This window comes from Anser brachyrhynchus (assembly GCF_964034855.1).
Source record: "Anser brachyrhynchus genome assembly, chromosome: 21".
NCBI classification, from domain to species: domain Eukaryota; kingdom Metazoa; phylum Chordata; class Aves; order Anseriformes; family Anatidae; genus Anser; species Anser brachyrhynchus.
In genome coordinates, this window is record NC_137714.1 from 7,667,545 (window position 1) to 7,695,071 (window position 27,527).

General features: G+C 43.2%; 1 protein-coding gene across 14 annotated transcripts in view; it reads left to right on the forward strand.

Annotated features, from left to right (window-relative positions):
* PLCH2 (phospholipase C eta 2) overlaps positions 1 to 27,527 on the forward strand; it is an 85,485-nt gene that overhangs the window by 36,879 nt on the left and 21,079 nt on the right. For all 14 annotated transcript variants that reach the window (XM_080564431.1, XM_080564418.1, XM_080564419.1 and 11 more), the window contains 10 exons: positions 15,808 to 15,954; positions 17,437 to 17,680; positions 18,235 to 18,364; positions 21,651 to 21,821; positions 23,915 to 24,008; positions 24,819 to 25,022; positions 25,171 to 25,291; positions 26,108 to 26,279; positions 26,572 to 26,679; positions 27,109 to 27,267. In XM_080564431.1, the coding sequence (XP_080420557.1) occupies positions 15,808 to 15,954; positions 17,437 to 17,680; positions 18,235 to 18,364; positions 21,651 to 21,821; positions 23,915 to 24,008; positions 24,819 to 25,022; positions 25,171 to 25,291; positions 26,108 to 26,279; positions 26,572 to 26,679; positions 27,109 to 27,267 (1,550 nt within the window). The remainder of the gene's footprint in view (positions 1 to 15,807; positions 15,955 to 17,436; positions 17,681 to 18,234; positions 18,365 to 21,650; positions 21,822 to 23,914; positions 24,009 to 24,818; positions 25,023 to 25,170; positions 25,292 to 26,107; positions 26,280 to 26,571; positions 26,680 to 27,108; positions 27,268 to 27,527) is intronic.

Genomic DNA, 27,527 nt, shown 5'->3' on the forward strand with positions numbered 1-27,527 from the left:
AAGACAATATCTTTCTCTATTTTGAAAACCTCTTTCACTTAACGGGCTTTCACCCCTGCTAGCCCCTTGCATCAGAGTATTTCTCCCTTCCCTGTCCCAGCAGCTGACCCCAGCCTGTGCTGTCTCCTTTCTGTGCACTTCTCCTGCAGCATCCAGCAGCCGCTGCCAGCCCAGCAGGGGTCTGGGATGCTGCAGGAGATGGAGTGGTTTCAGCAAGAGCACCGCTCTGCTGGCAAATGTGGGTTTTACTAGGGACCCTGGGCTAAATTTGAAAGATGCTCTGTGGCCTACAGTAAGCAACATGGGTTTTAGAAAGATTTTGGAGCAGAGCCCGTTATCAGAGAATCCTGTAGGATTCTGGGACCTTTGAACAAGAGGTGTTGTCTTTAAAACTGATATAAAAGTTGCACAAAGCCAAAATATAGATGGATGAAGCTTCACAGCACTCCAGCCACACTGATTACGTTCTGGTGCGTGCACAAGCTGTTCCAAACCTTTCATTTGCTTTTGATAGAAAAGTGCAGAGCACCGTGCCATGACCTTAGGAGCCAGGTATCTAGGAGAATCAGGGAAATTGCAAATCGAATCTGTTCCAGATTAAGTCAAGACCAAATGGAGATTGATTTAAAAGTATATATATACTGTTGCCTTATCAGCAGTGCCAGAGGGAGAGGATTATTACCTGTGAGGAATTATTATAGGACAAGAAATGAATGGCTGCCTGGCAAGCTGGCAGATACTGGCTTTATTTATCTTTGCTCTTCTCAAGACTACATGGTTAGCACAACAAAATCAAGGGAAATGTGTACGTCAAATTAAAACAAAACTATTTCTGTACTGGCTTTGCAACCCCATGGCATCATCAGATACAAGGGCAGAACGTCACTTTTCTGCGGGTGGTTGGATTTCCTGTTGACTGAGTAATAAATGTATGGAAGGATCCTGAGGTTTGCTGATCTGATCGTGTTAGTCTTCATAACTATCTGTAAGCATTTGGCAATAAAACCTTTATTTGAAACTTCCCAACTCTTCATATGATAAAAGAATGGAGATTTTATTCTGTCTTAGCCACCTGCTGTTTCCTCCTGTGGTAAAGTACATTCGTAGCTATGGGAACAAAAACTGAAGAACTCTGACACCCACATGTGCTGAAGTTGATTTATAGAAGGGCTTGAAGTGGTGCCATGAATTGTGAGGTATGGAACTCGCTGCCGTGGAGTTTGATGGCTCTCAGTGAGCGCTCGGTGCCATGCTGTCAGAAGTTACTTAGAAGATCCGTGACGTTGTGGATGTTACGTTCCCCACTTAGTCTTAATTGCACAAAAGCAATTTAAAAAACAAAATAAACAAACAAAAACAAACCAAACCTGATGAATTGTGAATGCATTCAAATGCTTTTCTGATGCTTGTTCTGTGACCCTGTTCTAACTGCATAGTGAAACTTCCAGAGATAAAGTATTTTATTAAATAGGGATGACGTATGTTCAGAATCAGTATTTAGTTACTGTTTTCTAGGCTCACATTTGGGTAGTTAACATTAAAAATCAAAACTGAAACCGAAAAGCAACAAACTTTGATTGAAATTGAGTGGCTGATGAATTAATTAGCCTTTTTAAAGAAAGGCAAGATCATTTGTAACATTTACATGGATTATTTTCCAACACGCCAACAAATCAGATACAAATTTCGTCACGTTTGTGCTCTTCTCAATGGATGTTGATTCATAGTCATCATTAATTTTCAAGCTGCCTCTCTTGCGGACTTTAAAATAATTGTCACATAGAAATCTGTTAGCTTTGAAAGATGAACTGTTACCTCCTGAATACTTATTTTCTTGCTGTTTTACTTTGAATAATGCTTCAGTTATTGAAAGCCAGGTGCCCTCGTGGGCACAGGAGAACTAAATGTGATGTCCCTCATAAATGTGTTTGTATCTGGAATGCACTGTAGGAAGAGTGGCTCCCGTGAGGATTTGATGTGTTCATTCGGAATATACACAGCTGCTACACGTACTTTGCCTTTAAAATATTCCAGTCTGATCTAGTTTTTGACTTGCTTTTGCTGAGGATTGGTGTATTTTAATAGCAAATAATTCACCAGTGCATGAAACGTGCACTGCTTTCTGGATAGGGACTTAGCACCGCTTATCCTGGAGTAACTGGTGCCTCAGCAGTCAAGCAGGCTGTGTCTGAAATGATCGTCTCGTTCAGGAGCTTGGAGGACGTCTGCCAAACCTCAGCCTGGTGCGCAGCGTATGGTTTTTTGTATGTAAAGTTTCATGGTGATGTGTGCAGTATCTTTGTGCCTCCTGCCCCGCCACTGTCTTGTGTGTTGTCAGCCTGGGTTTGCGTGGTGCGGGACGGCAGCGAGGGTCCTGGGTGTTTGCCCTGCGAAGCACGCATTAAAAATGCAGTGGACGCAACAGAAAGCAAACGAATGCAGTGTGATGTAAATACAGGGTGCCCCAGGGGGCTCCTGCAGCAAACGCTCCTGAAGTGCACCTGAACCGGGTTGCTCTGGAGATGGCATCCCAGGGGATATACAGTTAGTGGTGAAAAAGAGTAAGCAAACGGGAATGTTTTGCTGAGCATAGGCTCGGGCCAAATCCTGGAATTGTTTATTAGATGGCGAGGACAGCGGAATTCACGCCTAAAAGAAAGGTGTAGGGTTTTCGTGTCAGGTCCTGCAGACTATCGATCCGTCTGGAACGCTGACTGGTGCCTAAGGTGCGAAGATGAGATAGCATCGAGGCTGAGCAGGACAGTCTGGCTCTCACAACTGGAAACTATGAACGAGACCTGACATTTCTGCTGCGGAAAGCCTGAATCAGAGGAAAGGTAACTGTAAGCATTGCACAGCCACTCAGGTACTTCAGCAGACTGAGACTGGAGCCTGACGCTTGCAGGGCAGCACTGCGATGTCAAACGGCAGAAATGCATCGACCTCGCTTGCTGTGGTCGGCGTGGAGGGGCGAAGAAGAACAGCCGTGTCTGACAGCTGCGGGGTGAAGGGCGGCAGCTTCTCCAGCAGCTGTGCTCTGCATTTTGAGCTGCGGACACATCCCTGTCATCCTGCTCCTTTGCATCAGTTTTCCTTATCTAAAGAAAACTACTTTTTCCATTCATTTGTCAGGCTTGTTTGTTTAGATTTCAAGTTCTCAAAGGCACAAATTGTCTTACCCTGTGTATTTCAATGGCACATAAGCAGGCAGGTGCTGTTCTGGTTGGGATTTCTTAGGCAGAACCCTCATACTTAGATGCACCTTGAGAATTCTCTCTAGAATTTAGGCAGACCTGAAGGCGTTGCTGTCTTGTGTCTGGGGACACAGCATGCAGTGATGTGCATCGCTTGCTGGCCATTTTCCCTAATTCTTCATTAATCTTCCCCTGCGAGTTAACGAGGGGAAATGCATTGTCTTTGCCAAGAAAAGGAATCAGAAGTCTGAAGACAACAGCTTGCATATTTTTAATCGGCAACTGTAGACTTATTTCTCAACCTAAGCAAGCATGGGAGTATACCTTAGCAGTATGTAGGATGCTGTTTGGACACAGGGGAGGCATTCAAACAAACAGGAGATTTTTTTTTTTTCCTTCTCAAATGAAGTAGCTCCCCATTAATGTTGGTTGCCTACTGAATGAAAACCATCCCTAAGGAATTACAAGTGAGTTATCTTTTTTACTTATTTCCTAACATACACAAGCATTTCCTTGAGTGCTTTTTTTTTTTTTTGAAGGAGTAAAACAAAATAGGTGCATGTATCCTATCTGAGAGAGGGGAAGCAAAGAGTTAATAAAAGATTATCCCAGGTGGCTGAACACTTGAGTTGCAGTGAAAGGCTGGTAACATTCATTTAGCTCCTGTGCTGGTTTCTACCTGTCAGCAGCTCCTGATACACTACTATACAGGGAATAAAAAATGAGCTTGCTCAGACCAGAAGCAGCAAGCATCCTTAGGAACTTTCTGATGTTGCATTAAAGACCAACCTGCAACGTTATTTTTTATTATTTAAAAGAGGCTTTGGAAATATCAGTGATGTACATATGGTCTTTGCTGCTTCCTCTGGTATTTTGTTCACTTGATTCTCTCACTGGAATATGGATGATGCAAGCACCATTAAATGCCTCAGCCCAGATAAAGGTAAGGAGAAATGTTATTTTAACCGCCTTAATATTACCTTAAACCACCTCTAGAGTGAGTTACACTATGGAGAAAAATAGAGTTAAGAGCTTTTTTTGGACGCTTGTTTTGTAATTCAAACTTAAACCCTTAAAACAAATACGTAGCAGTTTCTTAAGGCAGCCTTTTGCTGTACCATACCTTTGCCTCCTGTTACCTCCAAACCTTAAATAATACATGTATTTCCAATGGCTGCTGCTTCCTGCATGAGTGCAAAGAGGCACCAGGTATATTTATGTCCCTTTTCTGCTCGCTGAAGTAGCTAGCTGTCACCATAAAGAAAGGCTTTCTATTTTTAACTATAGACCTTCTGCTACCCACATTAGAAGAAAGAAAAGAGACTTCGTTATTATTGTGAGTCAGCTGTATTGTGTTTAATATGTGATTTGCTTCTAATTAGATAGCTTCTTTACACCCAGCAAATGAGTGCATAATATCAATTTGGATTGAAGTTGTCCCCGGTGGAGTTATACCGGGGATGAATTCAGTCCTCCAGTCCTCTCTGTGAACTGCCTCAGGCTCTTATAACTCTGCTGCAGAAGTTATCTGCAGCTGGAACTCGGAGGTCAAACCTCTGGCTTCTGAAGAAATTTGCAGTAATTCAAGACCAATTCTCTAAACCCTGCTTTTATTTATGAAAAGCTTTATCTTCTAGTTGATTTATTTAGGCAAATATTGGCGAAATCCTTAACTGCGGTATATTTTAATTTAATCAAGTGTCTACTTGCTTGTCTGTGCGCATTTTGTATTTTATGCCTATTAAGCTTGTGGTTTTGTGATAGTTACACAACAAGCCCTGTGACTCTGGTGTGTTGAGAAAAGCTGCTCCGTGTGTGCTGGGTGCTGTTCTTCCAACACCTGCACGGCTGGGGGAGAGCCGAGCCGTAACTGCCTCCCTGTGTTTTCAGCTAGTAGAGTACACCCTGACACGCTCGTGAGTATCCTGCCGTATCTGCTGGAGGACACGCTCACTCCAGTTTGCTTTCCTTTTGTAATGTTTGCTTAAGGATCTTCACCAATGCTGTGCTGCTGCCAGGTGGTGTCGTTGTAAGCTGGGTGCTGGAAGCACGCTGAAAAGAAGTGGGGTGGCTTAAATGAACAGAGCTTCAAGGAGCTGAAGCTGCAGGCAAGACCTTTAATAGAGTTACTTTTTGAAGGGTGGCCTCCTTCCCACCATTCGTGGTCTCAAGAGGAGATGCGGTTCCCCTCTCACTTAGGTATGAAGCGGTGGTGGTGCAGTGTGGTTGCTCTACTTGGGGTGAAAGTGGTCTCCTCCTCCCCTATACGAGGAGGCCTGTGTTTGTGGTGAGCTGGCATTTGGTTACGAAACATCTCTTCCCATTGCCTTAGTTGGATCTGGAGCTGAGATCTGACGTCTGTCTCCTGGAAAACACAAGTATTCTGCCTTCGGATCATCTGCTTGACATCAGGGTGACCTTATGAAAGCGACAGGATCCACATCATTTTAAAATTAGCTTACGTGTTGGTGGGTGACCGTATTGCATCACCCTGGGACGGCCTCAGTGCATTCATTGTCTGTTGGTGCTCCTATTTATGAGGGAGAGGAACAGCTCTTCTTTCATTGATTTAGCAAGAGATTTAGGTTAGATATAATTAGGTCTGGAAGATGAAAATGTGGCCAGAACTCAGCTGAAGAAGCTAATACATCCAGCCTTCTTTGCTCCACGTGCATGAGTGCAGTGGAGTGAGAGGAACAGTGCACATCGTATATTTGTTATGTAAAGGAAGGATCAGTGAACCAATTAGGTTAAAAAGGTTTATTTTTGTCTTTAGAAAACACTTCAAGCCTGATTTCTTACTGACTTGCACCTTGTGATGTCAATTGCACTCGTAAAAAGCAATTGAAAGATGTTTCTGAAGCTTAGTTCTTGATTCGTGTCAGTGGAAGAGCTCATCAAGCCCACTTCTCACAAGCAGAAATGACGACACAGTTGTGCTTTGCAATAGAGATTTGAAATTTGCTGGAATGTGCCCTTGGCTTTCCTTATGCAGTCCTACCCGTTTGTTACTGAAGAAATGACATCAAGTAACTAACATGAGTCTAAAAGTATTAAACACTGGGAAGTAGAAAATAGGGTTTCTTACTGAAAGTGCAGTGATTTGCCGTACTTCTCATTTAGAGAGGCATTTATCCAATTAATTAGAGGCCTTTAGCATATGAAATGATGAACGTCCCACTTCTAAGACACTTCTAACAGGGAACGTTTTAGTGGTGTGTTTAGCTGCCGTGAGTCCTTGTCTAACTCTAGGTATGTAAATTGGGAATTCTCAGTTGAGGAATTGCATTGTCCTTGGTATAAATCAAAAGCAGCTTCTATCTACGGCAAGGCATGTGAGAGGAAGGTGTTGCTACGGCTTGATGTACGTGCCAGTTCTTTTCAGGACTTCAGGAGGTGAATGTGAACCTAGCTCAGCTAGCAGGGCCGGCTTTCTGGCTCAGGGACTTACAGAAGGTGTTAAACAGCGCTGGCCTCTGCGGACCGAAAGCCGTTAGGTGGCAGAGCACAGCTCAGTTCTCTGGCATGACGTGGCCAGACACAGAGGGCGGGTGGGCCAGCCCTGTACACAGCAAAGTTCAGAAACACCATTAAACGTGGATCTCTGTAAAACGTTTTCCCAGGAGCCCGCTTTCAGAGGTGAGCCTGTAAGCCGGCTCCTTTCCAGCCTTGCAATGCCTGCTCGCCTCCTGGTTCTGCGCCCCGGGGGGAGCGAGGCTGGCAGGCTGCTTTGGGTCAGGAGGGAGGGGATAGAGAGACCACAGCTAAAAATAGAAATAACCTTTTCTATAAGAGCCCAGAAGCAATCACGTCCTGTATCTTTGCCCTATCTACAGAGTCCAAGACTAAAAAACACCAGGCAATGAGCGGCGTTGCTGACCTGCAGCCCTGGGTAGCCCTCGGCTCGCCAGCCCTGTGCGGGTGCTCCCTGGGCACTGCTTTTCAGCTTCCCCCTTGGGAATTTCAGCGGTTGGTTCCTGCTTAAGGACAGAACATAATTATGATCATCTTCCAAGCCTGCAGAAGGACTTGCAATTAGTTTCTAAGATGTGCAGATGCTAGGTTCTGTAGAGTGATGTATTTTTGAAAGGAAGATGAGAAGCCGATGAGTGAACATGCTTTCTCGATAATAGTCACAAATGTTAAAAATGTTTAAAACAAAAAATGAAATCAAACCAATCCCCCCCCCCCCCCCCCCCCAAAAAAAAAAAAAAAGCCCACAACTCCAAAGTAATTGGAGTGGAGCTTGAGGCAGGGATCTCACATGAAAGTGCATTTGCCTGATTTCAGCCTCCAGAAGACTGTTAACCTCCACCCTGCGCAGCCTGCACTGCAGTAACAGCACCGCTGGAAATGTCAGTGCCCTCCGTCGCTCTAAAATCAGGTTTCTGTCTTCATGGCTCAGAGCACTTCACGCTCCTGTTCAGAAGAGGCCGACTGCGTGTTGTGAACTGTGGCGTATGTTCGGGTAACGTAGTGATTGCTTTGCCCGTTCGTTTCAGTTTAATGAGCAATCATGTTTTCTTACAAGGCAGGAACAAGAAAAAAAAGCTTTATTTTCTGAGAATAGCTAGTAGTTAATGAAAAGGATGTTGTCACCTCCCCACCACTCCTGCTAGTCCAAAGAAAATGTCCAAAACCATTTAAGGCCCTACAAAAGTGTTTCCTTGTTAACAAAGTTGAAAGCCAAAACGTGGCTCTGAGCTAAATCTCATTTTCTTCAAGTCAGTGCGATATTGAAACGTTAGATAAATAATTCTTGTTCGTCATGCCTGTCAGTAGAGGCTGGAGCTCTGCCATGGCCCCCGTGATAGGGAAGGGCTGTGCCTGATCATCCTGATTCCCAGGAAGAAGTCACAAGGATGGGAGGCCGATACGTTCCTTTACTGAACTTGCTGGGCACAGGACTTCTGGGCTCCCAGGTCGTTTAAATACAAGCCATCTGCTTTCTCATTTTACACTGACGATTCTGATATCTGGCTTTCAGCAACGGATGGGCTGACCGAGGGGCTGCAGAGGAAGCTGGCCACTCTCACCGGTTTGGGAGAAGTTTGGGAGTTAGAATGAACTCCTTGTGAAAATACATCTTGGTAGCAGGTCTTTTCTTAACGCCTCTCAGTCTGTCTGGTTTTCCTGCACCACCCTGCTTCGAATTCTGGATTCTTAAAGGTATTTTCTTAGAAGGTGCTCAATAATACTGATGGATATCTTCCCTCCCAACGTGCCTTAATCTCCCTTTCAGTGTTTATGACCCATGGCACTGAACAGATGGTAAAGTGCTGAAAGATCTTTAAATGTAAAGAGTTTAAGCTCTTACTTCAGTCAGTGTGTGGGGGTATTTTCTTGTAGCCAGAGGTTGGAAGCGATGGCTTTAGAGTAACATTAAGTCTATCTCCAGAAGAAACTTAAAATCTTTATTTTACACTGACATTTGTCTACAGATGTACAAAATGTCATTATTACAGCTCTGCAAGAAAAAAAAATCAGTTTTTTCCCATGAGCTCAAGAGAACCGAACACCATGGAGGGAGATGGGCTGGCTGCTGCGATTACACGGGTGTGGGTGTTGCTAACAAATACTTATTCACACAAATAAAATAAGAGATTTGGGGATCAGTTCATTTTAATAATGCAGATTTCTAAGGAGCATTGGAAGGCTCTGGATGTGTCCGTGGTTGCTGAGCCAAGGCAGCTGTGTTGGGGCTGGCCCCTCGGGATCCGTGGCCTCGCACACCTGAACAGAGAGGTATTTAGGTAACACCTGATAGCTCGGCTCCGTTCAGAGCCCGTGCCGAAACGCTGCACTTTGAAGCACGCAGGGTGGGAAGCAGAAGGCAGTAAACAACCGTGCTTCCACCTGCTGCCGCGCGGCTTTAATCCCGGCGGTGGATTACTGCGCTTAGCGGGCTGCCCAGATGGCCTGGGCTGGCTGCCGCGGCCCCGTGCCCACGCCAAAGGTCAGTGGAGCGCTCCCCGGAGAGGCGAGGAGCCGGCCGCTCGCCTCGCTCGGGGTAGTGGCGTGGGGCGGCCGCCGCTCTGAGCGGCCGCGGGGAGCGTGGTTCTGACCCCGCACCCGTCCCGGTTTTTCCTGCCTTGGAAGTCAGCGGCACCAGCCCACAGGGATTGTTTGGGGAATTCTTAATGCGGCCGATGCAGGGTTTAGTCGCCTGATGAAAATAGAAATGATGACAGATGTGGTGTGTGCGCCGGCAGAGTGTACTCGCTGCATCCCTCGTGCTGGGAGGCGGGCGGTCTTCACCCAGCGGCGATGTCTGTGCCCCCTGTTGGGGTGTGTTGGGCTCGGAGCCGTACCCCAGCTCAGGTGTTGGTCTAGGCTGTGCTGAGTGATGTGCCTCTCGACCAGATGTTTGCTTTTGTTGTCGGCCTTCTGAAGCATCCCAGCACGTAGCGCTTCGGTGCCAGGAGCAGGCATACCAAGATGAAGATGAAGACCTCAGGCAGAGGTACCCAAGGTGCAGCGGTTCTGTGATTGCTGCAGGTTTTCCAGGCCTTTTGCCCAGTGTTTGCAGGAAGTACAACGGTGAGGAGAGAAGGAAGTGGGGAAAGAGCACACGGATAAATGGCACCGCACCAGATGGCATCGGGAGCTTTTCTTTCCTCCTTTAATTTTAGTACTTCTGCTGTGGGATTGCAATCGTTTTCTTGTTACTCTGCGACCATTAGGAGGAAGATTTCCCTGGATGGGAAATAGCGATGCCTGTATTAGAGCCCGTATCTGTGTCACTAATTGCTGCCAGTGTGTCTCTAAGTACTTTAGAGTCAGCCCTGGTGATGAGGTCAGGTCGGTAATCTGGCGAAGTGGGTCTGTAGTGTGAAGCATGCCCGTGCGAGGCCAGGCGGAGTGCAGAGCTGTGAAGTGACAAGCCTAATCCGTGCGGATTTGCCGGTCAGTTACAGCACCAGGCTGCAATGTTCAATGTTCCGGCAGTCAATATACTGAACGTTAAAAACCAATTCATTACGTACACCTGAGGTATCTTTTATGCGAGCCTCAGTAGCTGGCCGAAGGAGAGCAGTTGGCTGTGCACGCTGAGACCTGACGTGCACCAGCTTCTTGCTGCACTCAGATCTGAATTTACCTCTCATGTTGCTTCTCTTTCAGTGCCTTGTGCTTGAATCCTGGTGTGTAGGAGGCACTAGAGAGATCAGAGGCTGGACTAGGTATTGACATTTCCTTTACTGCAATTTTTAGTCTTTTCTACTCTAAGGACTACACCTGTTTCCCTATGTATTAAGCACTTTTTAATATGTTTCCCTTTCCTCAGCAGTAAATCATGCGTGTTGGAAAGGCATCCACCCGTCCTGGTGGGTTGCATTAATCATAAACCCATGGCTTGGTGAGGACGTTCATTTTACTCGCTTCCCTCTCCCAAACCATAGCTTTGGCAAGATGCTGTGTCTGTCTGATGGAGCCTGGCTCTCCTGCCACTGTTAACGTGAATAAGTTCTTTGACGAGGCCTTTGTCATTCCAGCATTGTTCTCCAGGTCTTCTGAATTCCCCTTTTAGCTAAGCCACGGGGCAGCCTGCAGGCTCGAACACTGTTGGTCTTCAAATCTTTTTGTGCCATGAAAACCCTTTGGTACGTTTGGAGAATAATAAGTTTTTAAAGTGCCATGGGGAAACGTCTTTCATCTGCACATTTTGTCAGGTGAGCAAGACTTTTCTGGGGATGTCAAGTGAGGCAAGGATAGAAACCCGTTTCAATAGGCTTATATCCTAAGTACTCGGCGCAGTATCTTAGGAGCTGGGAGAGGGATTAAGTCACGTTTAACCCTTTGTTATTTCCTGTTCCTTTCCCCAGCGGTTACCACTGTCCAGCCACAATCAGTACATGGAAGGGCTTGTTAGAACATTTCATTTTTCTCTGTTTGTGATCATCTTAACAGGCCTGAAGGATGGACTGATCGTGTCAGCTGAAAGGATTTACATTAACCTTCTCTTGGTAGGCCTCAGATTGCAAATCTGCCTTTAACTTGAGTGCCAGCTGCTGACATTTTGTTGCGTGTATAACCTGGAAGGCTGCAAGCAAGCTTTCTGATCAGGTTGCAGGAGGAAACAAAAGGAGCTAAACAAGCACAGTACTTCTGGCTTATTGCAGAAAGTTGCCTTAATTCTGTCTCCTTGTAACTGAGACCTTGGAGCTGAGTTGTATCTGCTCCCCTGTGAGGTACGACAGTGCCATCCTCCCTTTTTACCAGCAAAGTTCTCCTGTCTGCAGCAGGGAGGCTGCACACAGATACTTGCTGATTGAAGAAAGGCAGAGAAGTGTGTGGTGGAGCAGGTAATTAGGCTGACCTTTGTCAGGTCTCGTTCTGGCCCGTGCTAGACCTGGCTTCCTGCACCAGAGGGTTGGGATCTGCAGGGGCTCGTGCCTGTGGCATAGCGGTTTGCAGCCCCCCGTTTACATGCGGCTCAGCGCTGCACAGAAGGTGCTCCTCCTCCGATGGCAGGAGGGTGATGGGCTTGCAGTTGTCTCACCGAACTCCTCTTGAGAGAGACATTAGGGGAATGGAAGGCTATTTCCCCAGCGTTGGAACAAAGCTGAAAGCAACAGGGGTGTACACAGGCATGTTGCTGCCTTTGACCCTTAGCCCAGACCCGCTTTGTTTTTTCTTCAGGGTAAATCTCTGGCTGAGCTCTGCGGCCAGCCTAACATGCGACCGTCGGACACAGGTGGTGAAATAAACATCTTGTACTTGGGAGTCAGGCATCTCCACAATTAACTGCGATACAGCTTTCTCACACTGCGAAAGGAGGAGTGGGAAGCACTTAATGAGTATGTTTTAAACGGGCAATTTGTGCTCAGCTCGTCGAGCTAGAAGCATGTTGGGCTCCTTGTACAGATCACAGATGGCAAGAGCAATTGTATATTGTACTTAATGCAGATTAAGAGGTTGTGATAACATAAATGACAGATTTCTGTATCTGGAGTGTATTGGATGCATTTCAAAGGGAATGAGATAGTGACTTAGTGCTTTTTAAAAATTAATACTTACCTGCTTTTCTCTCTGCCAGTTTTCAAGTACTGTGTTCCTGGTTTCTGTGAGCAGCAGTTGTTCTGTACAGGGTAGCTGCCTGCCTTGTGTCCTAGGAGAGCATCCTCTATGGCGTTGTCTCAGTTTGCAGAGACATTTCTACACGGATTGTGAGATGGGAAGATGCCGCTAACTAAGGCAAAAAAAAAAAAAAAAATTTTTTTTTAACCTTCTTATTTTTCTACAGCTGCAACATGTGTCACCTAAATCCCTTGACTGGATAGGGCAGAACACGGCTTTAGGATTAGTGCATACGGTGGATTTAGGATTTCAAGCAAACATGTTGCTGTGTTCCCAGCGTATCTAGTTTTTCCTGCCTGGAGAGAAGTATTCCTTCTTTTATCAGGCATGCCCATTAAAATATTGAGGAGAACCTTCTGAGAAAAGATGAAGATTTGTACAGTGATATTTTGAAGAGCTGGATGAGAAGAGGATGTGATCATTCTTTTGTTTCAGAACTGGAAAGAGAGAGACCGAAGAGCTTAAGCACCTCGACAGATTCACAGCGCAAGGCAAGGGTGACTTGGGAGGGCAGGGAGGGAATGGACTGTGCTGTTAACTTTGCACTTATTTACTGCGATGGATATTGCTGTTTGTTTCTGAAGAACAAGTAAAGCCACCAGCAAGAGTGGGACTTGCAAAGCCGTCAGTCGTCAGATGTCGGAGAGGGGTCCGGCCCGCTGTGGAGCCGCCGCCGCCAGGAGGAAGCAGCATGGAGAAGGCAACAACTGTGAGCAGGTTCGGTGGCCTGGTGGCTGCTCAGCAGCTGGTAATGTAGCACAGGAAAAGAACGTCGTCGGGAGGCCTTTCTGTCCAGAAGTGGGTTCGTCTGCATGCCAGCTTGCCTCAGGGGCCTGCGTCCAGCCTGGGTCGTCTTTAAAATGCTGAACTGAAACCGACCCCGTCCTCCAAGCTGGACACATGGGTATGTCACCCCGAATGAAAGGATTTTGCTGGTTTTTTAATAGTCTGTACCTGAACTAGGAGGCCTGAATTTATTGTGAAACTGCTCTGTAACAGCCTGAACAATACCACTGGAGTTTGGAAATCAACGATTATCCTGAAATGTTTTTTCCTGACACTATTCCTATACCATTACACTGAAAAAATTGCAACTACAGGACCTTGATCTCTGCTAAGGCCTGCAGTGCTTGTGTTCACTTCTGAAGCTGCCTTTTGTCTTAGAAATGGATGCTCCAAAAAGTCCCTTGCTTCAAAATAAGTTTTCGGTTGCCCGCCTGGCTGAAGAGTTTTTCTGGGTTGGTGGCAGCATCGTCGCTTCTCCTCGATGGAAAATCGGCCATCTTGGTAAGATGCAGGCTGAGCGCCTGCTGCTTAATTGCTCAAGACACTATCATCTGGAAGGCTTTTATGCTTAAGTCTTGTTTAGTGACAACTTGGTCTAGCACTGGTGGAGAGGAAAATAAGAACTTGAGACACAACCCCGCTCCCGTGTTATTTTACAGCATTTGATTCATTGCCAGGGCGCTTCTTGGTCTTCGAGAATCTCTCAGTTATGTTTCCGTTATTGTTTTATTTTTATTTCTCTGGAAGTGTAGCTGCAGTGTTGTACCCTTTGGCTTGTGTGGACTTCTGAAATTTTCCATCCTCTCCCTCTCTCTCTGTACCCAGGAAGACAGGTTTGCCCTCTGGTCATAGTTGGAGAATTTGTACAACTCTTCACTCTGTTTTTTCGTGCAATATTTGTCTTGTTTTCCATCTTTGAAGTAAGCATTTGGAAGTATTCCTGTTGTCTTCTTCCATAGTAGGCCACTGAAGTCTTGTAAGGTTATTTTTATATATACTGGCATGTAGTTGCAATGTCCTTAAGCTTCACAACTGTCTGAGAAAGGTCACTTTTTTCTTCCTAGCAGAATTTCTTCTCCAAAGTTAATAAAAGCAGTACAGCTAGCTGGGAATGGCTAGAGAAATACTATATCTCCTGTTCCAGTAGATGGATTTTAATAAAAGTCTTCCTGTGACACTCGTGCCCAGTGAGGCCATCTGCAGTGGCCTCAATCAGGAACACCTGTTGGGTTGGAAGCACTTTCTGTCCCACTTGTCACCACCAGATATTTTCTCAGCAAGACAGTTGCAGGCATAGACGGCTTAGAAACTAACGGGAACTTCTGCAGAGGCTCAGAGACGCCGCAGCGCTCTGTTTCTGCGTTTCCTCGATCCAGATGGCTGAGGGACTCCAGCTCAGGAGCGATGGAGGGCTGACAGGCTGACCTCAAATTAAGACTTCAATTCCAGCAGGATTTACAGGATCTCTTCCCTCATTAACGTCTCCTTTGGTAGGGGCTGTGCATTTTTGTGACGTGTTCAGTCTTGCATTCTCTCTGGTGTGCAGCAAAAACACGGTCCCAACCATTGCTGGCAGAATTATCCAGATACCTGTTCTTTCAAAGATATTGTGAGATTATTATGATACTTTTATTTTAATTTTTTGGCCAATTAAAAGAATATTAGAGAGTCCTGAAATTTAGTGAGTCTTGAGTCAGTGAGAGCAAGCAGAGGAGTGAAAGTTCTGGCACTAACACTAAGATGGTTGATTTAAAGGAGAGAAAAGACCTGCTCACAAGGCTTTAGGAATGCAAAAGTCTGTGTATAGACAGGAAACACCTTTGGCTGACTCTTGACTATGCCACTGCTGCGTGACAGTGTCCTGTTGTCTGGGGTGTTTTGGGTTGGTTGGGGGGTTTCTGTTGTTTGGTTGGGTTTTGATTTTTCTGTGTGTGTGTGTGTACTGGACCTTGGTCGTGAATCTTTTGACAAAGCTGATCCGTGTTTAAAAATACTCAAGTGACTCAATCCCTCTAACTTCTCTTCATTTTCACATGCTAAAGTACTCCCACACCTCCCCACATGTACACCAACTCCCCAAAACTCCAAAAGGACAATAATGCTACTGAACCATAAATAAGTAACAGAGGTTAGAACATCTTTCTAACAATACGTGTGAAATGGGGCTTTTTTTCCATGTATCAGGATAAATTGTAGGGATTTATGATCTGCATAGTTCTGTTATTTCTCATTACTTTGAAAGTTTTAATAGTAACTATAAATGTTACTGTAAACTGTGAAAAACCACTCTGAATCTCTGCTGTATCAGTCCAGTGTCACTCAGAAAGAACACAAGAAAGGGAGCTCAGCACGCTAGGTTCCACCTTGCCCTGTCTGTATTTTGTCCAGATGCAAATTGAGGAGTGCAAATTGTGTGTCCAGCAAGGCTTCTACATATTGCAGCAGCTCAAATTAAGCACTTGGAATGGGAATGGAAGGGTATGTACCTTGTGCCAATTCTGACCTAGGACTTCATACTTATTGATATGAGAACGGAAACTTTCACGTTTACAGGTTAGTTCATGGATGCCAAGAGTCTGCTTGATTTCGTGATCACATCACATAACCTCTTCTAGCAGACAGTACAGGAAAGCTTACCCGTTGAGCTGAATTGGTAATTGAGCAGCTTCTTGCTATGTTTTCTTCCTGTAAAGGTGATTTTAAGGGGAACAAGATCTGACTGACTGATATCACTTTATTTTCTTTTCAGTGGAAAGATGTATGAGTTCCATGCAAGCTGGCACACAAATGATCAAGCTCCGTGGCAGTTCCAAGGGACTGGTCCGTTTCTATTACCTGGATGAGCACAAGTCATGTATTCGCTGGAGACCGTCTCGAAAGAATGAGAAAGCCAAAAGTGAGTGTCAGCCACAGAGCCTTTCTTCTGATCCCTCCTAAGATCTTGCCCTCTTTTAAACAAGCCAGCATGAAAGGTTCGGTGCAGGTGATCCAGTGAAATGTGCTTGGATTTAAAGAATGTATTTTATGATGATTAACGGTTGATGATTTACTTTCCCTATTCCAGAAGTATGACCTAGTGCAAAAGCAGGAGAAAGCTGCATTTGTTTACGGCTTGTTCACACTTATTTCTTTACATTAAGTTGTCCATTATTTTTATTTCCAGTGCAGTGCAGCTAGGGTTTTGTTGTGCTTTGGGAAGAGGTGATGAGAGACAGTACTGGAAGTTGTGTATGAGGAGGTGTTGGTTCATTATGATCCCAGTAAGAAATGCTCTCAGACTGCAGTTATGAAGCTGTTTAAGATGCGTGAAACTGCACGGGCAAAGAAGCAGTACAGGGGAGATGGCATGTCTGGGTGTAACATCAGCTGAAAATTGGTTTGGGGAGAGGGCCTGTTACCGCTCTCTTCCTTGCAACTGCTAGTTACCTGCTTTCAGCATAGAGACGTTCAATAATGCAATCTTTGTTCTATTAGTAAGTTTTTCCTTTTAAACTCTAGCCATTTGTCTGTGTATCATATTGTGTCCAGCTGCACAGTAGCCATACCATAGCAAACAGATGTCTGTTCCTTATAATCTCCAGAGAACAATGGAACAAAGCAAAACAAAATTTGTCCCTTTTTTTTTTTTAATTATTATTATGATTAGAATTTCTCTTCTCTCAGCTTGGGAACAGGAACATTACAAGAGAAATAAATTGTTCATGCAATTATAACATACCCAGTCTGTGAATGTTTATCATCTGCACATCTCTACATTAAACCAAAAAGTAGAAAAACTGGAATTTACTGATAAGATGAATCACTGTTCTGACCAACTGCAGTCTTTTTTTATGCTCTGTTTGACCTCTCGAAGAGGTAGAAATTTTGATCTTAGAGGGATGCATGGAACCGAATTCTCATCTGTTTTGTTCTTGTACCTAGGGAGGAAGTAAAGTGCCTGTCAGATAAAAGCACCCTGCCTGGACTGGGCATGCCTGATCCTCTCTGCCCTTAGCATGAATTAGAGCAGGGATGGTATTCACAGCGTGGTGGACTTTGACTGTGGCCCATTCTGAAGGAAATCTACAAGAAAATGGAAGCTAGAAATATTATCCTGTTGTATTAATTGCAGGTTGTTTCATGTCTCAGTTTTCTCAGGCTCAAGTAAAATCTGAATCTTACCTAGGCTAATTTTGTTATAGATGATTTTTCTCTTTGTTTGAATTGGAAGGTAGGCTCATTTGTTATGTTCATGGCTAGGCACCAGTGTGATTAAGAGAGATAACTTGCATCAAGACAAACAAAAAGGGATTTCTTTCTAGGACAGTCACACTGTAAGCCAGCCTTCATGGATATTCTCCGACAGTCACTAACGAGCTACACATTTTTGTCATTCTAGTTTCCATCGACTCTATTCAGGAGGTTTGCGAGGGGAAGCAATCAGAGATCTTTCAACGCTATGCTGATGGCAGTTTTGATCCGAACTGCTGCTTCAGCATCTACTATGGAGATCATATGGAATCTCTTGACCTGGTGTCTTCCAGTGGAGAGGAAGCACGCACCTGGATCACAGGGCTAAAGTATCTGATGGCAGGAATCAGTGATGAAGACAGCCTCGCAAAACGCCAAAGGACCAGAGACCAATATCCTTTCTATACTGCTTGAAAGAGTATCTCCCAGTGGCGGGGAACAATCAGCAGCATAGGGATTCCCTTAAGTATTTGTTTTACTAAAAACAAGCTCTAGGCTCAAAGCTTCAAAGTGGTTTCTGTTGCACTCCCTGTTTCCAGAGACAGAAGTCCTTGAAGAGGGTTGGTCTGGGAAAGAGAGTGGACTGAAAAAGGTGACTGGGCAAGAATGGACTGGAAAATGTACAGGTATATTCCTTCATCTGTTGCTCCCTGTGTAAAGTTGTCCCTTTTATTTGGTTGTACAAGACAAAATATGATGCAATGCTTCAATTTGCTCAGAATTGAATGTTCTGTGCAACGTTCTTAGTGTGGGTGAATAGCATGTGTTGAATAATGAGCGCAGCAAATCTAGAAACTGCTACAGATATAACACAAGTGGAATTATTTTGTGTGTTACCTTGAACTTTCTTTTATCCCTAGCCTCATTTACATGAAGAAATTCCTATATACATAATGTTCTGTAACATGCCTTGATATTCCGTTATGGTCCTTAACTCCAGTCCAATGTGGTTGAAGCAGACATTTGATGAGGCAGATAAAAATGGGGATGGCAGTCTGAGTATTAACGAAGTGCTCCAGCTGATGCACAAACTGAATGTGAACCTACCCCGACAAAAAGTCAAGCAAATGTTTAAGGTAAGAAATGAAAAGGTTGTGTTTTTTTTGTTTTTTTTTTTTTTTTTTCCTAAGAGAACAGTGCTTAAGCTGCTGGAGATTTAACATGAAGCCTTAATAGGAGAGATTGTAAATACCTCAGCAGCTGGTTCGTTTCCACGCTACTGAGAGATGCTATATCGTGCATTTGGTAAATTGAACAAAGTTCCAGAAACACGTCATAAATAAATTGTTATTCATAGAAAAAGGCATTATACCAGGTACTTTGTAGTGTTATGTAACACAAAGACAGTGCAAACGTTGCTTTTTGCTGTATCTGTTGATCTGAAATTCAGTCACGTATCCTCCTCTGATTACATTCTCTCTAGTGAAGTATCCAGTATCCTCCAGTAACCGGTACTAATGAAACACCCTGTATGCAGTCTTCCATGCCCGTCATGCTTTTTACACTGCTAAAACCTATTTGTTTGACATTAGGTTTTCTGCTGGCCTTGACCCAGTTTGTTGTGCAACTGAACTGTGAAGTTCTGTGTGCTTTCAAAATCAAAAAGTCTGGTGTGTGAAGGACCCAAGCAGAAGTTGAATCAATAGTTCTCAGTGAACTACGATGGCTTCTGTGTCTGAGTCGGGAACATCTTAGCACAGTTTTCCAGCAGCTCTCTATTAAAAAAAATGTATTGGATGTGCTGTGAGAGATTGCTTTAGAGAGAACTAAATACTAGAATTTCAGTAGAACTGAAAGGAATCAAACACATATCTGTCGATGGGATCTGGGTTTGTTGGTGTTTTGTTGGTTTTTCGAAGTCACAGTCTAAGTCTATCTAAGGCATTGTACGTAGCTGAATACATAATTTTGGCTTAATTATTTGAACGGTAGAGAGATGTTATAATCCCAATTCACAAAGTTGAAGCAGAAGTAAGTGATTTGCCCAAAGTCACACAAAGATCTGTGGCACAGCAAAGGTAATTCTGTTCTCTGCAGGTGCCTGAAGACTGAGCTGTCTTTTATTTTAAACACTTATTGTGGTTGTACAGGTCCTCTGCAGTTTGCAATTGATCTAAGACTGATTAAAGGTTTCTGTAAAGTTTACACCTTCATTTTTACTTGCTATTGGGATGAATGGTTGTAATCTCTGCAGGAGTACTTGCTGATGTGTTAGCTCCTGGTTGTTTCCACACCCAACTTTGTTACCTCCAGGGTGCGGGCTGTACCCTGTGGAAGAGTATGGGACGTGATGACATTGCAGCTATTTCAGTTTTTCTGATGCAATGTACGGACAGTGTGTACGTATCTTAAGAAACATAATGTACGTTTAGGTGCCTGAAGTCTCACAGATGGAAAGGCAACTGTTGGAGCACTGCTTCATGTTTACTACGAAGTCATGCTAGTTTAGTGATCATGTGAATTTAAATAATTAGATCTGGGACACGTTCCAGGCTCAAAAGCCATTGAGAATTGTGCATGTAATGCCTGAGAAAAACAACGTTTTTTTGCCTGTTACTTTTTATTCCTTTTTTTCTTTCATACCAGCAAATTCTACACTTATGGATGTAGCTCAGTGAAGAAAGTAAATTAAAAACTCATTAAAATCAGTAGATTATAGTGACTCTCTTTCCAGTAGGAGCCATTAGGCTTGCTAACTTTTGACTAATTTTTCTATTAATCAAATAGAAGAAAGCAGGTAAAACTTTTCTGCATAAAAAAATTCACTCATTGTATGCTGTGTTCTGGCTTTACTGCTTGTAATCAATGATAACTATTATTCATATCAAGTGCTTCGGAAAACATATTAGCAAGGAAGAATGGATTTGCTTTGTCTCCGTGCAGTGCATAATTGAACTCAACTGGTCTCAGCTGAAGGCATAATTGCTATTTGATGGCTTAGAATCAGAATATTAAGCAGCCTTGAACTGAAAAATCAAATCTTCCTGTTAATGAAATAGCTACTCCAAGTATTTTAAGATTAAAAAGGGTATATTATACGTAGGCCCTTAAAAAAGTTACCTTGAATATTAATTTTCTAGTTAAAAATAAAAGTAAGTGGTTAAAAAGTCTTGCCATAATTACAATGGGAAAAGTGGATTTTATTAGCTAATTCTTGCTCACGAGCGCTTTCATATTTTCACGTGGGGCTCTTTTCTAAAGGAGCTCCACGATTCCTCATTCTTCCAGCCACATCCTCCGTAGCAATGGCAGTTTCAGCCTTGTAGCTGATAGAGGCTCTGAAACTGCTGAACTGGGAGGCTGGAGAGGGGACAAAATAGTGAGGTCCGTCGAGGTGAAAGAGGGGGGCAGGTGTGGGGCGTGCTTTGGGAACGAGGAGGCTGCATAAGGTTTTAAAAATCTCTCTGGGTCCATTAGAATAAATTGCAGGGCTGCAGTAATACTTTGTGTTTGGGCAAATAACTGTGAAATGCTGTTAGCAAACCAGGGCAGAACTGCGCTGTGAGGGCTGCTCAGCGTTTTTGTCCATGGTTGTGAGAGCTTAGCGTCAGCCTTTTCCTCAGCTGATCCGCCTGCCCTTGCACGGCAGTACATGAAGGAAATTCAGTGAAAAATATGAAGATTTAGTCAGTAAGAAGGTGCCTTAATCTACTTTTAATTTTCTGGCCTGAAATGTGTTTTAACTTGTCTCCAGTGAGGCTGAGGAAAGCAAAATGCTGACAGCTCATTTACTGAGAGCACACGGGAATGCTGGCAAAGCGTTTTCAGAAAATATGCGAGTATTGGATATCCTGTTTGGGAAAGTTGCATCTTTCGTTTTCATACTTGTCCCCTGGCAGAATTTCCCATTCATTTTTTCATGCTTTTAGGAAATTTTGCAGATTGTTAGTTTACAGCCATGAATTTAACAGAGATCCTCCCAAATCCTGGAAATAAAATTCATTTTAGAATGAATGCGTTCTGATGATCCTAAGAAAATATGAATGGGTAAATCTGCCAGCCATATGCATGCTCCCTTCTGTGTTCCAGGGTACCCTACCCTGTCTTATTTCATTGCCACAGACAGAAGAAACCCTTCTGGGTGCCCTGTGGAACAAGAAAGACCTTAAAAGTGGTTTCTTGGCTCATGCACTACTGCATACATTTAAAAAGTTCAAAGGGGAAAGCGTTTGTATGACAAACATCAGTCTGTAAATCAGTCCGTCCTATCAGACCCTGCAGTGAGTAGCCATGCCAGGCAGCAACAACCTGCATTTAATTTCAGTATTGCTTACCCTCGTGCAGGGGTTTGTTTATTTGAAGTTTGCTCAGGCTGCAGCTGGGCAGTCGGGGATCTCACTGCCGTGTTGCTGTGTGATGCAGGAGGCCGACACAGATGACAACCAAGGCATGCTGGGCTTTGATGAGTTCTGCACCTTCTACAAGATGATGTCAACACGACGCGATTTGTACTTGCTAATGCTCACCTACAGCAACCACAAGGACTACTTGGATGCGGACGATCTGAGGCGCTTTCTGGAGAATGAGCAGAAGGTAGGCCTGGCCCAGGAAAAGCACTGCAGTCCGCATGCCTGCCTGTCTGCCCCTGGGCGTGCCTTGCCTTTCTAAAAGGCTGGGAACTTCAGTCACGTATGCGAACAGTGAGCAGCTGCTTTTATTTTAGCAGCTTCAGTCTGGAGAGTGTGAATGTTAAAAATAGCCAGTTAGATGCCTCTTGGTTCTCACCTTGTAGGCTGGGAAGACTGTTTCTTGAATCTTCGTGCCCTCACTACTTCGTTCTCCTTGTAGGCTCTTTGACTGTGCCCAGAACTACAATGTCTGCAGTTTCTTTATTTCTCTTGTATTCTTTTAGGACAGTCACATCAATATCTTTCTCCAATGTTAAACGTCCTAGTCCAAAGATGTTGCTTCTGGCTCTGCTTTTGTCTTAGGGCACAGTCCGTGATGAGACACTGAACTACGTTGTCACCCTTTCTCAGTTTGCAAAGTAGGAGATTATGTTCCCTGGAGCTGCTGAGAGGATTATTCATGTCTGGGGAAGTGTTTTGAGGATATGTAGTACTGCATATTAGGTTATCTCTTAGTGCTTTAACGTTGCATGGCTGGAGTGAGTCTTAAAGACTCTCCTCATTGCACTGATCTTGATAGGAGTGGGAATCTTTGTAAACCAAGCTGCCTGGAAGTCTGACACACTTACTCCTATCCCAGATAGCCCTTGGTCAGAACAAGTTTGGTTTTTTTTCTCAAACATGGTAACTTGGGGGGCCAGAAAGTGGCAAAGCGTGTGGTATCTGTATTCTGAGAAATGAATGACTGATAAAGCCACATCTCCCTGGCAGTTATCATTTTAGATAGAGGAGTGTGTCTCTGTTTCATTGGTCAGTTGATCCTACACATGGCGAGAGGAAAATGAGAGCTAGCCAGAGGACACAAATCAGCTCAGCTAGTCACTGACATGGATAGCACATGCCTCTAGGGTTTCTCTCCCTTGTCTAGTTCTGCCCTTTCTTATACAGTACATGCAGGGAAAACAAGTGTTCATTCTGTATGTTTGAAGCTGTACCAGAAAAACCTTCTGTTGCTTCAGAGCTTTTTCTTCTGAACCCAGCAAGCCTATAATGTATGGACAGATAAAGGGTTGGTTGGGTTTTATTTTGTTTTGTTCTTTCCTCATCTTTCACTTTTGTTTGTTAGGTTTTAAATTACTCCCAGAAAAGGCATTGATCTTGTAGCAAACACGTTGTGGTTTAATTTCCCCCCCCAAGGAAAAATTTCATGTTGCCAAAACCATCAACGTGGCCACTTGGCTCTGGTGTCCAGGGCTGTATTTTCATGTGTCGTGTAAAGCATCCGATGGAATGGATCTGCTTCATCGCTCAGGACAGGAACATTAAGTAATAGCAGGGATAATAATTTGATGATGAATCAACAGTAAATAGCAGGAATATTAAATAATACTGTTTATCTTCCAATGTTTTTATAATTCAACTTTAAAGTACAGATAAAAATACAGCTTATCATAAATGGCCTTTTTTTGTAAATGCTAACACTTATAAACATACATTTCCCATTGTACCCTTTTCTTTTTTTCAACTGAGCATGCAAAGAGACCTTGAACTTAGCAGATTTCCTCCAGCTTTGTGAGAGCAGTATGTCCTGATTTCCTTTCACCCTGCTAGTTAAAACTGATTTTTCTGCTCACTGCATAAAGATATGAGCTGTTTTCTTTTTTTCTTTTAAAGTAAAACTATTTTGGTAATGAAAATTTTGATAAGGCAAATCAATCATTAATTCTACAAAAGAAGAAATCCCATTGGTTTGTGACAGCGTGTTCAGTTTGGGTGCTCCGTGTGGCTAACAATGCTAATCAGATTTGACCTAGAAAGTAGACCTCTGTCCTTATTGGATGTGATCAGGCAGCTGCCAATAGGACAAAAACTTTTCACAAAGCAGTTTAGTTCTTATCTGACCTGACACTGACTGGCAGGAGTGAGAATCTCCCCTCCTAACTGGAAATCTTTAGTGCCACTATGGGTAATCTGGCCAGTTGATAAACCGTATACAGAGAAAAGAGCTAAGAGAAGCTGTGATTACTAGTTAACACCTCATTTTTGCTACTTCTACAGATGACAAATGTGACTAAAGAACACTGCTTGGAAATCATCAGCAAGTTTGAACCATGCCCAGAGAACAAGAAGGAGGGAGCTCTGGGGATTGATGGTAAGCTGGCTGGTGTAGCTGTTGAAGGAGAGGGTTAACAGTGTTTAAATTATTATGAGAATATCACATTTGTTTGGATAATAGGAAGTCATAGAATTTTATTATGTTGTACAGAGTAGTAGTTTGTTTTTTGTTGTTTTGTGTTTGTTTTTTTTTAATATCGTTCGCTGAGTTGAAATTGGAAGATTTTAGAGGGATGTATATGATGAAGCAGCAGTCATTACAGGTCGGCTGAAGCTGTGTGTGTCTTTATTTGTGCGTTTAGAAAATACAATAGAATTGAGTTTTATGATTCCTGCAGGTATTTTTGGAAATCCCTTAGACTTTAATAAGAGGAGCAGTCTGATCCCTTCCTTCAAACTGTGTTCGGCCACTGGAAACTGTCTCTAGGCAGCGCAATAGCGTACATCTTTCAACTCATTTCACTGAGGAGCGATGCCAGGATACGACCACAGATGTCAGGGGGCTTTTATTCACTATTCCACCTAATGTCCCACCATAATCCTTTGAATTGTAAACCTAAAGGTTTAGGTGAAGAAGGGATACAGATGAAGGGTAGATTAAATACAGACATGGTTTTTAGGAAAGTCAGAGTGGGGAATTGTACAAAACACCTGGAATGTTTTTGAAAGCAATAATCACAGTTGGTCTTTGTGACAGTTAGAATACTGTGGTTTTATTTACTTATTTTACTTGCCATGTTCGTGAATATGTTGGTAAAATGTCAGGATGCATTTTTAGGCTGGTTTTAGGAAGGCTACAGCAACAAAAAGGACAAATTGTATTATTTATGGTATTGTTTATTTACAGGTTTCACCAATTACATGCGGAGTCCATCAGGGGACATATTCAACCCAGAACACTACCAAGTGAATCAGGACATGAGTTATCCTTTGAGTCACTATTTCATTACCTCTTCACATAATACCTACCTCATGGGAGATCAGCTGATGTCCCAGTCTAGGGTGGACATGTATGCGTGGGTGCTACAGTCTGGCTGTCGTTGTGTAGAAGGTAAAGATCAAAAAGGAATCATCACTACTCTCCATACTTTTGTTTCTCTTCTGTAAAGGAAGACTTGTGACCTCTGCAGAAGACTTAAGTCCCGTGGTCTTCCACAGATACTATTTGTTTGATGGGTGTCATTGTTTCTATTCTACAGTTGACTGCTGGGATGGGCCAGACGGGGAACCAATTGTCCATCATGGATACACTTTGACTTCCAAAATTCTCTTCAAAGATGTGATTGAAACTATCAACAAATATGCCTTTATCAAGAATGAGTATGTATACAGTCTGCCAACTTTTGCAATCAAGCTCTAAGCTGGAGTAATCTCAGGCATCCTTGTAAAGCAAATGATTGAAAATCTAACCTGTTCCTGCATATGACAGACAGGCATTAGAATTCTGAGTTTTCTGTGGGGAAAAGGCTTTTAGAAAGAAATAACAAGACAAAACTGGCTGAGAAGGGGCATTCTGTGCAAAGTTTTGACTCAATTTTTCTAGCAAATAGATGACAATTTGGCCATGTATCTCTGGATGTGTATTCCAGTGATGCCATGGTCACACTTAGCCAGGATAAGGCTGGAGGCATAGCAGTTGGTTGGCTGTGAATTCATTGTCTGGCTCAAAATTTTGTTTTTCCTGATGAGGAGCTAATCAAGGCCAGATGTCAGGATAGATCTCTCTTTATTAATAATTAGTTTTTAATTAATGAATCCCTCATAATTCATACTTAAAATACATTGTATAGTAGTTCTTGTTCTCATTCTAAAATATATCCTTCTCTTCCTAGAATCTCTCTGACAAGAAGTGGAGGTCAGGACTGGGTAGTGTAGGAAAGTGAGAAGTGTGTTCTAGAAAAAAATGCATCAAATCTGATAGCAGAAATTTAATTATCCTGTGACTGTCAAAAATGTGTGGTTTGGAGTGAGTAGTGGGGTATCAGTTCTCTGCCCACACTGATAAATATAACCCCTGTGGATTTCATTGGTGCTGATTCCCCTTATGGGAATAGATCTGACAGTAATAACCCTTATCCTCTTAATGCTATAAAAGCTACATTTGTGGTTGATAATACTTGCTTATATCTCTGCCAGGTACCCTGTTATCTTGTCAATTGAGAACCATTGCAGTGTAATTCAGCAGAAGAAGATGGCTCAGTATCTTACAGAAATTCTGGGAGACAAACTGGATCTGTCTTCTGTGCACAACGATGATTCTACCAGACTCCCTTCACCAGCAAGTCTTAAAGGGAAGATACTGGTTAAGGTAAAAACATGTTCAGTTTATACCATCCCTCCTTTTTTGTGATGATTACAATCTCTGCCTGGTTATCACTTATACACGAATTTAAATCAGGTCATGAGAAGCCTTCACCTCCTTGACCTTCAATGAACATGGATGAGTCCAGAGAATTTTAGTGTTTGCTTGGAATATTACGATTTTCACTTCTGTAGGAATTAATTTTTATTTCACATTGGTAATGAGTTTTTGTTTTGTTTTAATATGTCATAGCATGAGCTGCGTGTTAACCTGCCTGTGTAATCATTTCATCCTCTAGGGGAAGAAACTTCCAGCCAACATTAGTGATGATGCAGAGGAAGGTGAAGTTTCTGATGAAGACAGTGCTGATGAGATAGATGATGACTGCAAACTAATGAATGGAGATGTAAGTTCAGTGATCGTTTGAATGTAAATGTATGTTCAGTTTTCCTGTCCCAGGGAGAACAAACCTTGCGTGAGTTCTCTGGAATGTGGATGTGGTCTAATCTTTGCATTAATTAGTTTTACTCTCTCATGACCTCAGACACTCTGTTTGCACTTCAGATCTAACATCTACTTCAGGGCTTCACATGCTTGCATGTCTTGCATGAAGTCTGATATTGAGCTGCAGGTAACTGCTTCACATTATGTAAATGATGAGATTGTTTAGCGTGCTCCGAAGCAGTTACTAGTAGTCAATTACGGCAAATCCTTTGGCTATATTTTTCTCTTCCCTCTTTTTTTCTTTCAAATAAAAATTTAGTTTTCATTAGTCCTGGTTATTAAGACTTTTTTTTTGTCAATACCTTGTTTAATAATTCTGTTTTGTTTGTAGGCATCTACTAATAGAAAAAGAGTGGAGAATATAGCAAAGAAAAAGCTCGACTCACTGATAAAAGAATCCAAAATTCGTGACTGTGAAGATCCAAACAACTTTACAGTTACCACTCTGCCATCATCAGGAAAGGCTGGTCAGAAATCAGATAGTAAGAAGGTGAACATGTCTTATTGTGCTTCACTCACCCCTTAGGCCTGACTGTTGTTTTGCTTGTCTCTGTAGCCACTTAGTACTATTATTTCATAACAACGTTTGTTCTTTCAAAGGCTGTCTAAGGTTGGGTTTATCAATCTGTTTTGAGACTCTAAATGAAATTGTATTAGCTTACTGAATAAATTATATATTATAGACTTCAGATTTCATAGCTGAATTAATTCAATTAATGGTGATGCCGGGTGAGCATCACTGTCAGATAT